The 14,449-nt window shown below is 57.4% G+C and overlaps 5 protein-coding genes across 5 annotated transcripts; 4 read left to right on the forward strand and 1 right to left on the reverse strand.

Annotated features, from left to right (window-relative positions):
- Positions 1-658: 658 nt before the first annotated feature.
- Positions 659-1,482, forward strand: CGCA056_v013787 (4-formylbenzenesulfonate dehydrogenase TsaC1/TsaC2; the record flags this gene model as incomplete). The annotated part of the gene is made up of 2 exons (XM_037329029.1): positions 659-868; positions 928-1,482. 2 exons carry the CDS (start codon positions 659-661, stop codon positions 1,480-1,482), a joined length of 765 nt encoding a protein of 254 aa, XP_037173280.1.
- Positions 1,483-2,072: 590 nt separating this feature from the next.
- pruA (Delta-1-pyrroline-5-carboxylate dehydrogenase) lies at positions 2,073-3,799 on the forward strand (the record flags this gene model as incomplete). The annotated part of the gene is made up of 2 exons (XM_037329030.1): positions 2,073-2,114; positions 2,171-3,799. 2 exons carry the CDS (start codon positions 2,073-2,075, stop codon positions 3,797-3,799), a joined length of 1,671 nt encoding a protein of 556 aa, XP_037172549.1.
- A 410-nt stretch (positions 3,800-4,209) lies between these two features.
- Positions 4,210-5,729, forward strand: pim1-0 (Protein pim1; the record flags this gene model as incomplete). The annotated part of the gene is made up of 4 exons (XM_037329031.1): positions 4,210-4,239; positions 4,300-4,794; positions 4,842-5,448; positions 5,503-5,729. 4 exons carry the CDS (start codon positions 4,210-4,212, stop codon positions 5,727-5,729), a joined length of 1,359 nt encoding a protein of 452 aa, XP_037172550.1.
- A 20-nt stretch (positions 5,730-5,749) lies between these two features.
- acr-2-1 (Acriflavine sensitivity control protein acr-2) lies at positions 5,750-7,552 on the reverse strand (the record flags this gene model as incomplete). The annotated part of the gene is made up of 3 exons (XM_037329032.1): positions 5,750-6,452; positions 6,546-6,999; positions 7,099-7,552. 3 exons carry the CDS (start codon positions 7,550-7,552, stop codon positions 5,750-5,752), a joined length of 1,611 nt encoding a protein of 536 aa, XP_037173081.1.
- A 1,878-nt stretch (positions 7,553-9,430) lies between these two features.
- Positions 9,431-11,186, forward strand: terJ-2 (Efflux pump terJ; the record flags this gene model as incomplete). The annotated part of the gene is made up of 2 exons (XM_037329033.1): positions 9,431-9,598; positions 9,675-11,186. The coding sequence occupies 2 exons, from the start codon at positions 9,431-9,433 to the stop codon at positions 11,184-11,186; spliced, it is 1,680 nt and encodes a 559-aa protein (XP_037173080.1).
- Between the last annotated feature and the right edge of the window lie 3,263 nt (positions 11,187-14,449).

Here is a 14,449-nt window from a genome sequence, read left to right on the forward strand (position 1 = left end):
GGTGATGCATGCGAAGACGGCGTGGGCTGGATGACATCCTCTCGGGTCTCATCATGCTCAGATACGAATACGCGTGGTTGTGGAGACGACTCGCGCTGTCGGGGCTGGGGATATGGCCGGGCTCTGATTCTGGCTCTTTTCGGCTGAGTGAAGACACAGTCGCTACTATTGGATATGCAGCGATCGCATCGGTCCGGCCGTCGGGATATCAGGCATCGGACCTTGGCTGCGCGGCACTTGAGACATGCGCTGAGATTATGTTAGCTCGCTGGTCCGAGCTGGATGATGGCGGCACTTACACAGGGGCGCGGTGTAAATCAGACGGAGTCGCGGTTGATGGGGCCATTCTATTTTGCTGGTGAGATGGGGAGGTTGCTGTGCGAGGAGTGCGGTGTTGTGTGACAGCGCCGGCCCGGCCGACGGGGGGACTGAGGGGTAGTAGTCATACGAGCAATCGGGGGTTGAACCCGACCCCGGGATCGCATCCCCGATAACACCACGCCCCCGCATGGAGCTCGGGCCGGGGGTTGACTGTCTTTCAAGAAGGATATCTAAAACCAACCCAGCGACGACCACATTCAAGGCATGACATTAATTTGAAAAAGGGTATCCTACGAAGTTCCTTTACAGGATTCTCAATCTAATTTGAACTTTCAAAATGACCGGTCGTTTAGCAGGAAAGATTGCTCTCGTCTCCGGCTCTACCCAGGGCTTTGGGAGAGGGATCCTTGAGACTTTCGTCAAGCAGGGGGCGCTGGTTCTGGGACTGGACCTGCAGGCCACTGACGGTCCGGTTGATGGATATTCTGAGAGCCAAGCTTATCAGATCAAAGCCAACGTAGCTGAAGAAGCAAGCTGGAAAAGGGCAGTAAGTGGACTTCTCTAACCACGGCTAACTTTGGTCGATGTTGATGAAGTTTGTTCCAGCTCGAAACTTCAGTTCAACGCTTCGGCAAAGCACCCTCTATCGTCGTTCACAACGCTGGCTGGAGCTACCCCAACAAATCGAGCATCGACGTGACCCTCGAAGAGTTCAACCGCGCCTTCGAGGTAAACGTCAAGAGCATCTTCCTCGCCTCCAAGATCCTCATCCCCGAGATGAAAAAGAACGGCCCCGGCTCGACCATCGTCATCTCCAGCGAAAACGCGATCCGGCCCGGCGCCTTGCAGACGTGGTACAACGCCACCAAGGCCGGCGTGTCCTCCGCGACCAAGTCCATGGCGCTGGAGTTCGCACGGGACCAGCTGCGTTTCAACGCGATCTGCCCGACCTCAGGCAACACGCCACTCCTCAATAAGTTTGCGGGCATCGCGGATGGCCCGGTGCCGGCGGAAATTATCAAGGCCAAGTGTGAGGCGATCCCGATTGGGCGCCTCGTGGAGCCCTCTGATGTGGCTAATGTGGCTCTCTTCCTTGCTGAGCCGGCCAGCTCGATTATCAGTGGCGTGGAGATTCTCGTTGATGGAGCGCGCTGTGTTTAAATGGTGTGACTTGTGAGTCTTACTGCGGACAAATCGTACTAGATAGCACACCACGTCGATTAACACATAGTTGAATCAAAATACCATTCTCAAGCGTTGCCTCCATCTACTTCATTGATCTAAGTTGACGTCAGAACGCCAACACGTTGCAACGCTCTCGAACTTTCCACAACTCGAACATGTCGTATAGCCTGATGCTCGCTTGATCGTGTCCTGGAACTCAGTGCGGGAGTCTTGTAACCCAGCTGGCCGAGGTAATCGGGTTTCTTGTCGTGACCCCTCACCAGTGACACTCTCGGGCCGTAACGCATTGGGATTAAAGATAGGCCAGATGTCATCTCATCCAAATTCATCTCATATTCAATAGACTCAGTGACAGAGCCGGCCGGCTGTTGCATCGTCGGCCCTGCCTCTCCGGTGCTGAGGGGTGCAGATCTACCCCGCTGATTCGCCCACCCTTCAACCGGCCCGAGCATGGGTTCACAAGCTGACGGTATTAAGGCTTGCCGGATTGCAAGCTTGAAAAAATGTCACTGTAAACTTTTCAGGTTGTTCAAAGCCTTCGTACGCTTTCATTCTGTCAAACCACAATGTCACTTTCACGGTATCCAGAGCCGGCCACTGCCGACGGGGTGAGTTTCAATCCATCGCATCTGCGCATCTTCACCACTGACAACTGGAACGAAAGTTCTCCTATGCCCCCGGTTCAGAGGAGCGCAAGCTTCTGAAAGCTGCCCTTGCCGAGGCCGAAAACACAACCTTCGAAATCCCTAGCATCATAAACGGCGACCGCCTCTATACCGGCCGGAAGAGTGCGCAGAAGAACCCCTGGAACCACCATGGCGCCCCACTAGCGGAGTATCACGAAGTCGACCGAGAGACCATCACCAAGCGCGCCATCCCCGGTGCCCTGGAGGCGCGCCGCAAATGGGCCAACATGCCCTTCAGCGACCGCGCTGCCATCTACAAGCGCGCCGCGAGGCTCGTCGAGACCAAGTACAGGTGGAAGCTCATGGCGGCCACGATGCTCGGCCAAGGCAAGACGTGCGGGCAGGCGGAAGGCGACTGCATCACCGAAGTCATCGACACCCTCAACTTCCACGTCTACTACTGCCACCAGATCTACCAGCAGCAGCCGCTGAAGCAGTCCGACTCCGCGTACAACAGCCTCGATTACCGGCCGCTGGAGGGGTTCGTGCTCGCGGTTTCGCCGTTCAACTTCACCGCGCTGGGAGCGCACATCGCTTTCACCCCGGCCATTCTTGGGAATGTTGTTCTTTGGAAGCCGTCGCCCATGGCTGTGTTGTCGAATTACATCCTGTACCAGATCATGGAGGAAGCCGGGCTGCCCAAGGGGGTGGTCCAGTTCCTTCCCACAGCAGACCCCACAATTGTGGTCGAGCCCGCGCTGGTAAGCCCCCATTTCTCTGGGCTTCATTACACGGGATCCTCGGCGGTTCTGAAGAGCTTGTTCGCGCAGATTGGGACCGACACACAGGTCTACAAGACCTTTCCACGTATCGTAGGCGAGAGCGGCGGCAAGAACTTCCACCTGGTCCACAACTCGTGTCGCGAAGACGTCGACTGGGTTGCTTCCGCTGCAGTCCGCTCAGCCTTTGAGTTCCAAGGACAAAAGTGTCGCGCGCTGTCGCGTCTGTATGTTCCCAAGTCGATGTGGGAGCAGGGTGATCTCAAGGCGGCGTTGCTCAGGGAGGCGGCCAAGATGACGCATGGCGACGACGTCAAGCAGCTTCACCACCCACTTCGGCCGATAGTTTCCGAGGCAGCTTTCGAAAGATTCGGCGAGTTCTTGGAGAATGCCCAGAAGGATGGCCACCGGCTTCTCTTTGGAGGCAAGAGGGAAGGCAGCAAAGGCCTCTTCATTCAACCGGCTATCCTGGAGGCCAACCAGAACGACAAGACCGCCACGTCTGACCTGCTTACGCGGGAGCTCTTCGGACCGTTGTTTGCGGTGCTGACTTACGACGATACCCTGCCGAACAGCCTCGAGGACGTGTGCGACCTCATCGACTCCACAAGTGAGTACGGCTTGGCGGGGTCTTTCTTCTCGCGCGACAGAGAGGCCATCAGGATTGCGAATGAGAGATTGAGAGACTCGGTGGGCATGTTCTACATCAATGACAAGTGCACTGGGGCAGTCATCGGGGCGCATCCGTTTGGAGGCGCAAGATCCAGCGGGACGAACGACAAGGCGAACTCGGTCAATGTTCTTCTTCGGTTCTCAAGCATTCGGACTGTGAAAGACTCTTTCGAGAGTTCTAGTAGCACCCTTGGCGCTTGCCATATCGCGGAGTGAGTTGCCAAGGTTGATTTAGAAGTAGACTTGTCCTGCAGGATTCAATACCATTCTGGAAATCTGCCTTGTGTTGGAACAACGTGTCAGACGTGCTGCTTGCCTGCATCTCTTCCTTCCACGCATTAGTCATCCGAGTCGTGAAGAAGCAAGACGGCGTGTTCATTGGTCAATTGGTGCAGGCACCACCAGGCAGCAGCTGCCCCAGCGCCAGGAATGGCATGGTGACTAATCGTACTGAGGTAAGCAAGTCCGAGGGCTGTGGTCTGAGCTTCCTTCCATATCGCCTGCGGCAGCCATACAAATTGGCACGGTGCTCAGCGTTCGTCAAGAGAAGACATGACATACAAGTTTGTTAAATTCTTTCGTCGCTAGTATTCTTTCCAAAAGTTCAGGGAAGAAAGGAAAACAGAATGGAGACTTCTTTGCCGTCTCGCACCAAGGTAAGTGCCGCCCGACACTCCTTCCATGCCTTTGCTATCGATGCCGACTTACACCGATAGGCCCAAACGGCAAGCACCAAACGGGATCAGCACCCAACGAAACCCAAACAGCCGAGCCCCGGACCATCGCCGACTTGGAGACCTACGACGAAACTCGACGTCTTCGTTATCGGAAGCGGCGAAAACTCCGAGCTGGGTCTTGGCCCCCGGCATACACAAGCGCCCCGCCCACGCCTAAACCGCCTGCTCGATGCCGACTCGGTGGGGGTAGTCCAAGTTGCCGTTGGCGGCATGCACTGTGTTGCACTCACCCATGACGGCAAGGTGTTGACCTGGGGCGTCAACGATGATGGTGCCCTGGGACGCGTGAAGCCCCCCTCCAAGTCCGAATCAGAGGCCGAAGAGGACGAGGAGGATATCCTGGACCCGTTCGAGAGTACTCCCGAAGCCGTCCACTTTGCTGAGGAGATTGATGTTGTGCAAGTTGCAGCGACGAACAGCGCAGGGTTTGCGTTGACGGCTGCAGGAAAAGTGTACGGATGGGGAAGCTTTGCCGTAAGTTGATTACTCGTTTTTGAGTACTCCATGCTAACCACGCGCAGGGCGGAGACGGCAACTTTGGCTTTCTCCATGAGAAGCCACCCAAGACGACGGAACGATTGCCAGTGTTGATCCCAGGGCTCACGGATATCAAAGAGCTCGCGGGCGGATCAGATCATATCCTCGCTCTCACCAATGACGGAAACGTCTTCGCGTGGGGATCTGGGGAGCAGAATGAGCTAGGACGGCGTATCTTGGCACGCCGGCGCTTTGAGACCCTCGTCCCCCAGCGCGTCGGTCTTCCCAAGAACAAGACGGCCAAGATCTTTGCCGGGTCGCATCACAGCTTCGCCATCGACACGACGGGCAAAGTTTGGGCTTTCGGGTTGAACAACTTTGGCCAGTGTGGAATCTCGACGCGGGAGGACACCGGATTCACGACTGTGATCTCGCCGACAGTCATCAAGAGCCTCGAGGGATACAAGATCCGCCACATCGGATGTGGACTGCACCACACTGTTGCTTGCACTGAGGAAGGCGAAGTGCTGGTTTGGGGTCGAGCCGACGACGGCCAGATGGGCATGCCACTCGTGATGCTGCCTGAAGACCACATCATATTCGATTCGAGGGACCGTCCTCGGGTGCTGAACGTTCCAGCTGTCGTTCCCGGTAAGTATCCCCCATCCAGCGACAGTATCAACGAGGCTAACCTCGGCTGGGCAGACCTCAAAGCTGTCTTCGTTGCAGCAGGTATCGACAACTGCTACACCATTTCAAAAGAAGGTGAAATGCATGCTTGGGGATTCTCAGCGAGCTACAACACGGGTCTTGCCACGACGGACACCGTGAAGACGCCAACGCTGGTCCGTAGTAAGCAGCTAGGAGAGAAGAAGCTCAATTTCATTGATGCCGGCGGCCAATTTGCCGTCGCAACAAGCCTCCGGCTGTGATGCGCTCTCCTCTGCCCTGCTCACACGATGAGGAAATTGAGGTCAGAGGACTTGAGCTTCTGCACCCAGCTCCTTTCTGTCTGCGTGCTGGGGTCGAGGGACTCTTCCAAACTCCAGATAGTCTGCAAGGTGTCCATGGCAGTCGTGATGAAACCCCACGGTGTCGCAATCATGAGCCTCTTGAGTCGATAGAGGGCCCATGCCCGTCTGTCGGGATTGGACGCACCGGCGCCGGCAATGAAGGTCGGCCAACAAGTCGCCTTGAAGTTGGGATCTTCATCGGATATGGAGGAAAGATGGTAGTAGAGCTCCGAATCCAGCTCATCGCGGCTGACTGAAACGAGCTTTGAAATCGCCGGGACGCTGTGCAAGATGTACAGGCTGGCGGCGATGCGATGGGCGGAACCGGCGTGTATGCGGCTTTCGACTGGGATCTGCTGGAAGTAAGAAATGTTTCGCTGCTCGTATGCCCAGTTCTCAATGTCGAAGGCCAAAGCTTTTTCTAGTAACTGCGCGCCAGCCTGCGCTGTAGAGTCAAGGTCATCTGCTTCTGTCGTCGATAACTGGGAGGCGTCGAGGAGAATTTGCAAAATGTCAGGCGGACAACACAGATAGCTATTGGCGGCGGCCCTTCCTAGGATAGAAGACGCCTGCACAGACTGGTAGTAGGACTTGGCAGCGGTAGGCGGAGACGTGTTGAAAGCCGAAGCCAAGATGTAATATCTTTGGTTGAAAGATATTAGCTCAGAGAATTTATTACCAAATACCGGACACATCACATCGCATCACACGGCATCAATGACATGAAAAACTCACATGAAGCAATCAGACATGACATAATCCCTCAAAGCCTCATCGGCCGAGCCCACCGGCGGCAGGAAGGCCATGATGCGGCCGGCGCCCTCGAGATGGGGCTTCCAGCCCGACTGCCCGCTCTCGATCAACTCGACGTTGACGAAGAAGAGCACGGCCGCGAGCACGACGTCGCCGCCGACGCCGCCGCTGCTGCCGATGCTCTGGATGGCAGACGACAGCAGACGGAGGGCCTTGTGCTTGGCGATGAGGGCGTCGTTCAGGGCCTGGCGGGCGTTGAGGTCGGCCACCGGGTCCGAGGAGACGGCGCGGGAGAGGTTGGACATGTGGGCGGCCGACGCGGCGACGATGATGTGCTGCAGCAGGGGGTGCGCCCTCGTCAGCGGGACGAGGGAGCGGAAGGGGTTACGGTCTGGGACGTCCCAGGAGACGAGATCCCTGCAGACGCGGGTTGTGACTAGGCCGAGATGGTTAGCTTGCCTACTCTATTCGGACGCGTCCTACCGAGAGGTTGGTTCCGCGGTGGGAGGAGGAGGAGATGGGGTGTGAGATGTACAATATGAGAGGTAGTGGCGGTAGTGATGCTCCACATCCTGGAAGAGAGGGTCGACGAGGGTCCATGGGGCCGACTGGGTCCCGGGGCGGACGGCGGCGGCGGAGATGACGAGGGCGCTGCTGGGCTCAGGTTCCGAGGATGCCGCCGGCGGGAGGTCTGGGTGCTGGGTCCCGGAGGAGGACGAGGAGGAGGCTGCCGGATCGGCGAGTTGGAGGGATGACGAGCGAGACTCGGGCTCCGGGGCGGAGGAGAAGGTGATTGTGGCCTTGCCGGCGAGCTTCCCGCGGCTCGCGACGCCCTCAGTCCAGCGGAAGAGCTTGCCGTAGCCCAGACACTCCTGGCCGGCCGCGGTGCACTTGTGGCAGTGGGGGTAGGAGCGGTCACAGCGGAGACGGCGGCGGCGGCAGTTGTGACATGGTTTTGTCGGGGCATTCAGCATGTCGATGCGGGCCATTGCAGCTAGTGAGCCAGACAGACGCGCGGGCTATCAAGGTGCGCGTTTGTCCTTTGTGTGTGTGTTTTGTCTGGGTCTGGGCGCGCGCGCTTGCGTGCGGGCGTCCCAAGCTGCAGGTTCCTCCTGGGCGTGCAACAGCCTATGGGAGAGATATCAAGACGTGAGTAGATTGGTACTGTGGTGGTAATGATAACGTAACAAGGGCGGCAGGGCCAGTGACGAGGACGTTGTGAGGCAGTGTGAAGCAACGAGATGGGAAGGAAGCTATGGGCAGACGTTGGGATGACCGGGTTGTGGTTGGGTTGGCGCAGATACTGCCTCGATTGAGAGAAGAAGCATCAAGACATGCATGACAGATTTGAGGCGAAATCCAAGATTGGTAATCCGGGGGGCCCAGACTGGCACAGTAGGGGTAGCTAAGGTGTGGGAACACGGATTCCGGAGCGAGTGAGTGGCTGCCCGTATGTCAGAAGATATGAGACGACTGATCTGATTAGATTGGGCAGAACCTAAGGGTTTCGCGTCACTCGCAGGGCGTAAGGTGCTGTGCGGTATGTGGAATCGTTGGAAAACGGGATGAAGGTGCGGTGCGGTGCAGTTGGATGGCAGAGCGATAGAGTGACGGCGGGCAGACGCTTGGTTCGGCGGCCGATGACACCGCACCGGCGGAAAAGAGCGCGGGGCACGTCCTGCTGGCCCCGGCCGAGTGGCAGTTGCTCTAGGCCCAAAGGGGAAATCCAGCAGCACAGCGTGCATGTGAGACCCGCTCTTTCTTCTCGAAGGTTGAGCAAGATGACGCACGGTTCAAGTCTTGGGTTCCAATGATTCGTTGCAGTCACGTTTTTCTTTCCTCTTGGCCTCTTCTTCTGGCGAATCAGATCGCAAGAACAGAGGAGCTAGGCCCAGTTCGGCATTTGGGCAGCCCCACCAGTCCAACCAACAGCCAACCAAAGAGGCGCATTCTCCATTGTCTGCCACCAACTCTGAAGTTTCTGTGTTTCCATGATTCCATCGGATGTTTCCAAAGCGAACGCTCGTTCTCGAACGTCCATGAGGACCAGCAAAAAAGACCCTGGCGTCACAGCTCGGCAGGCGCCAGATTGCCCCGGATCTCGCTAGTTGTGTCATCGAGGTTGTAATATCCAGCACCGTGACGCCCAAAGGAGGCAAAATATGCGATAAACTGGCTCTCATCGCGTGAGCATATCCGTGTGTCCTCGATTACCACTCCATCGTCACAGATTCCACACAACGCTGGGCTATCCTGTCTACCCGTGTTTCCAAGCAAACATGTCTGAACTCTCTTACACGTGCCGCCTCCAACAGCACCTCGAGGTTGACAGATGACGCCCTTCGCCCAGAACGGAAGCCAAGGCGCAAACCATGCCCACCCAGCAGCAGCAGCAGCAAGCAGCCACCGCCGTCGTGCCTCACGAAGCTCTACTATCTGCGCAGTCTCGCAGTCTCCGGAGACCGCTTTGTTGGTGGCCTAGGATCCCGTCGCCCCCAGTCCCCATCCGGCCCGTGTGTTGGGGCGGGTTCTAAGCCGTGGCCCGTTGGTCGCGAATCCCCTTTGTTCTCCACATCAATGGCGGCCGATTAGAAATTCTTTGCATCAGTGACTCGGGACCTCGATGGCCTGCCGCCAGCCTGCCCAATATTTAGCCATTGCTTGGTCCCGTAATGGATTTCGCTCTTCTTGTAATGGATGCGACTTTGACTCTTTTCATGCTGTCAAGAAAACTGTATACATACATGACCTAACCTAATCATCGTTCCCCAATTGCACTTGCAATCACGTCACTAGATTAGACGACATACATACCCGCAACTGCATAGCCGAACAGACGAACCCCCTCTTCCGGCGTGAAAGTACCGATGTCCCGGCACGACGATACCGAGCGGGATGCCACCGGCCCCGGCGACCGCAGAAGCGCAACCTCCTTCGACGTCGAGCTTCTCGGCCGACAGCGCCCGGCCGTCTTCAAGTCCCAATGGTCCGAAATCGGCTTTTGTTTCTCCCTGCTGGGATCCATGTTGATGGCGGTAAGTCTCCTTCCTTCACGGCGGTCCCAATCACGCCCACTCGGGCTAGATCTAGACTCTGACGTTCCCGCCGTAGGAGTACTTCGTCAGTGGTTTCCACATCATCCTGCCTCCACTCGCCAAGGAGCTCGACATCCCGGCCGCCTCGCAGACATGGCCCTCGAGCGTCTTCTCGCTCGTCACCGGCGCCTTCCTGCTGCCGCTCGGCAGGCTGGGCGACATGTACGGCGGGTACTTTGTCTTCAACATCGGCCTGGCCTGGTTCTTCGTGTGGTGCCTCATCGCCGCCTTCAGCAACAACTACCTCATGCTGATCTTCTGCCGAGCCCTCCAGGGCCTCGGCTCCGCCGCGTACCTCCCGGCCGGCATCATGCTCCTTGGCAAGATCTACCGTCCCGGCCCGCGCAAGAACCTTGTCTTTGCGCTGTACGGCGCCTTCGCCCCCATCGGCTTCTTCTTCGGTATCCTCATCGGCGGCGTCGCGGGCCAATTCCTCAACTGGCGTGCGTACTTCTGGCTCGGCAGCATCGTGCTCGGCATCATCACCGCCGTGTCGTTCCTGACTATCCCCAACGACCTACGTGAGAAGCGCCAGGAGATTGGCATGGACTGGTGGGGTGTTGCGACCATCGTGCCTGGTCTGCTGCTACTGGTGTACGCCATCACGGACAGCTCACACGCGCCTCAGGGATGGGCCAGCCCTCAAATCATCGTCACCTTGGTTCTGGGAGTCGCCTTCCTCGTCGGAGCGTGGTACGTCGAGGCCAAGGTGGTGTCGAACCCTCTCCTCCCGGCCGACCTGTTCGCCCCCAAGTCCATGAAGACGCTGGCCTTCGCCCTCTTCTTCGCATACGGCACCTTCGGCCTCTTCCTCTTCTACTCCAGCTTCTACATCGAGACCGTCCTGCACATGTCGCCGCTGCTGACCGCCGTCTGGTACGTCCCCATGATCCTCGGCGGCCTCGTCATCGGCACCGTCGGCGGCTTCACGCTGCACCTCCTGCCGGGCCGCGTGCTGCTCGCCATCTCGGGCACGGGCAACCTGCTCAGCGTGCTGCTCTTCGCCATCATGCCCGACAACCCCAACTACTGGGCCTACGTCTTCCCGTCCATGATCTGCGGCACCATCGGCATCGACATCACCTACACCGTCAGCAACGTCTTCATCACGACGAACCTGCCCGCGTACAGGCAGGGCACGGCGGGCGCGCTCATCAACAGCCTGCTGTTCCTCGGCATCTCCTTCTTCCTCGGCATCGGCGACGTCGCCGTCGGCCAGACGAGCCACCTGGGCACGAAGCAGAGCTACAAGACGGCCTTCTGGCTGGCCGTCGGCGTCGCGGGCGTCGCGCTGGCGCTGTACACGTTCGTCCAGATCGGGCAGGCGAAGAGCGACCTGACCATGGAGGAGCGCGCGCAGATCGAGGAGGAGGCTCGCCAGTCTCGGTTCATCGACGTGCCGAGTGGTGGTGGTGCCGGGGACGACAGCGTCGCGGGCGGGCAGGAGACCTCGTGGACGATGACCGACACCGATGCGGAGAAACCGAAGCCGCGTGGTGCGCCGGAGGGAGAGATTCCGGCGAGATGAGCGACGCTGCCGCCGCTGCGGCGACGGGATGCATGAACTAGACGAAGTAATTTCATTCGGCCTGTGGAGAATATTGGACGCATCTCGACACCGAGTGACAACTTACAGCCACGGTTTCTCTAACAGGAACCCTGCGGCAAGCTTGCTTCTTTGAGGCTGTGATCGGCCGTCACGAGAACAAGTTGTGAGCAGCGGTGAGGAGAGGAAGTCAGGCAAACCTGCATCAACGACGGGCGTCGACAAATTTCCCACCCGTCAACAATGGCGAAAACGAGATGTGGACGATGACGAGTCCCCGGGGAGACCATCTGCCCGCTGGCCGCATCCCACATACGCATGGCGCCCTCCGCCACCGGCGTGTCCATGTCTGCCCGCCGTTCCTGGATTTCGAATTCCGCCCTCTGGTGGAGACCCGAGTGTCGCAGCCAGGCCCCGTCATCCTTGAGGTTCGTGATCTCAATCTCCAATATTCCAAAATTATTGCAAAAGGGTGGCGCCCGTTGGGGATGGGTTGGTGTTGCTGGTTCCTTGGCGCCCAGGAACGTGCAGCCTGCCATTCGGGAGGATCCTTGGATGGCTTGGCGGGACCTCGTGGCCCAGCCTTTTTTTTTTTTTTTTTCTCCTTTGTCCCCTTCACAATCTACACAGCAGGATTGGCACGCTGGGCTGTCAAAAGAGGGCCAAGAACTGATCAGCTCGAACGTGTCTTGGCCCTTGGGAACCCAGGGTGGCTCGAAACCGCCCAGCCCACCGAGATATCCGTCTTGGCATTGAGGCTTGGCACCTCGATCATTCAACGACAGTCGTTGAAAAGCAACCAGAACGTCAGTGTTGAAGGATGCAAGAGTTGGCGATGGTATCACTGCATTTTGGGGCTCAGAACGAGAGGGTGTGGTGTGTCGTGGATGTGGGGTCCAGTGGTAGAGCACTGTAGGAGCCGACGGGAGCGTGAGGTTAATTGCGCACGTTAGTTTTTCCGCCGAATGGCAATGCGTTGTACACGTGTAGCACGGCGGCTAGAGCATGTTTGTGCAGGGCGGCGCATGGAAACGGATATGAACTGGTTGGGGGCATAATATGATAATGAAAAATAATTAAGAGGGGCACGTTCCATTACCTTAGCTTAGTCGCCAGATGCACAATTTGGATGTTTCATGAATCACACACAAACCAAGCTTCTTCTGCAAAGAATACCTCGGCGATTGAGAAATGTCCGACAGTTGTAGGGATTGGTGGGCAAATTTGCTCGCTCTACACGTACGGAGTCTGCGGACGTGGTCATGTGTGTTCGCCAATATCCCCAAAAGAAGAGCCAAGGAGGCAACCGAGCATAATCAGATCACGTCGGCCGTCCAATGTTCCCCTGGATAGTGGAGTGAGGTATCGAACTTGGAAGTGTGTGGGTGGGCTGAGACCGAGGGAGAGGACATCATATGGGCGCTCTCCCGTCGTAAGGAGGACCGCCGTCAGGGAACATCTCTCGGATACGTACCGACGACAAAAAAAACCTTCTACTCGTGGCGAGACGTTCTGTTACAACATTAACGAGCGTCCTAAGATCATCAAGGTTGAGCGCTACGGGATTAAGCTATGGTAGGCGCCGGCAATGGGATGACATGCTTCCTCTTCCCCAGAAACAAGACGCAGGGAAAAAGACAAAGGACAAGACCTTAATGTGCCGGCTTCCATATTAACCAAGAGAAAGAGGGTGGTGCCAAATGTTGCCCAACCTGCCAGCCTGCCAAGTACCCTTCTCCCGCCAAGTGAATTCGAGTTTCGAGACTGCGCTGGTTGTTGGTACCAAATGGCGGTCGCGTCGTGCCTGACAATATGCGATTCGCCTCCTAATTTCCGACCCTGCAAATTCATGGCCAATATTTCGTGTAACGCCGCCAATGAGCAGTGTCTTTGCCTTCCGCGGAGTCCACGCGGTAAAGGAGACCGAGGTCGGTCGGGCGAGGAGAGGTACCTGGGAAACAGCCGAGCAGAGACATATACAATATACACAGCGCCAGGTACCTGACATGCGGAGCAAGGTCCTGAACTCAATTGACAGCTCCTCAGCTGGGAGCGAAAAGTATCGGAGCCGGGGCTGCGGAGGCAGGCTCCGTGCTCCCCGATACGGATACAGCACCTGTCGTCCAAATGCTCGTTAGTGTGCACCCAGAAAGAAGGGTCGTTAGGTCCGGCAGTTGATGAATTTCTTTTGGGACCTATTTTCACCGAGTTGGCGCAGGCGGAGAATGTGTGAAAATTCTCCTGAAATCCCGTAAGTCTCCACCTCGACTCCACGATTTCGTCGTCGTCGTCGGCCGCTGCATGCAGAGGCTTGGGCAGACAAAAGGAGAAGCAGACACCCGAGTACACTCGTGTATGTACTCGTGTACCGTAGCCGCCGAGAGTGTTGGCGTGTTGGCGTGTTGGCTGACATCTGGGCGGCGGTGGTGGTGGTGCGCGGGTGACATCTGCAATCAATCCCGCATCGAGGCGCATACTGGTGCGACAACCTGAAGCTGAATCTCCACGGAGAAGGAAGCAAGATGCCCACATCTCTCGGACTAGAGAAATCACAGCAATGAAAGCAGCGCAATGCGCTCAAAGGGCAGCGTCTATTCGCTGGCAGTACAGAGAAAGGGTACCAAAGGCAGCACGACTCGCCACAAGTCCATGTTAGTGACGGAGAAAATACCTTATCCGAGACAGATCCTTGCCCCCACAACTCTACCTGATTTTAAATTTAATATACGCCGGGAGCATGGGCCCCACCCGTCCATTCCCGTTCGGTGCCCTGGCCCCCGACCCTCGACCGTTCCACCCCGGACCATCGCCCGGAACCTCCTCCGAACAGGGACGGCCACCAACGCAAACGGCCACGACCAGGAGACCCAGCTTCCCGATTCTGCTAGACTGGAGCCCCAGGTCCAGTTAGACGACGGCGTAGCACTCGATATTGGTAACCGACAGCTATTTCTGTACGGATACACTACGCTACCAGTGTACGGACACTCTGGTGTTGGACCCCGCGGTAAGTGGGAGCGAGTCGCCTTGAGAACCCCGGTGAAGTCGAGTTGGTTTTCGGCCCAAGTACGCAATAATGCAATATGGCTTTGTTCCCCTTCTCGGTCTTCCAGCCCGCACAATATTTGCACTATTGGCTCGCTGCTAATAACGCCCTGTCGTCTAGAACAGCCCAGGGGCCCGGGGAGGCCTTTCGGCTAGCGAATTCGCCTTCATCCGATGTGAGTCGTGAGGCTCCAGTCGCC

The sequence above is a fragment of the Colletotrichum aenigma genome, assembly GCF_013390185.1.
Source record: "Colletotrichum aenigma strain Cg56 chromosome Unknown KSG_Cg56_contig09, whole genome shotgun sequence".
NCBI lineage: Eukaryota > Fungi > Ascomycota > Sordariomycetes > Glomerellales > Glomerellaceae > Colletotrichum > Colletotrichum aenigma.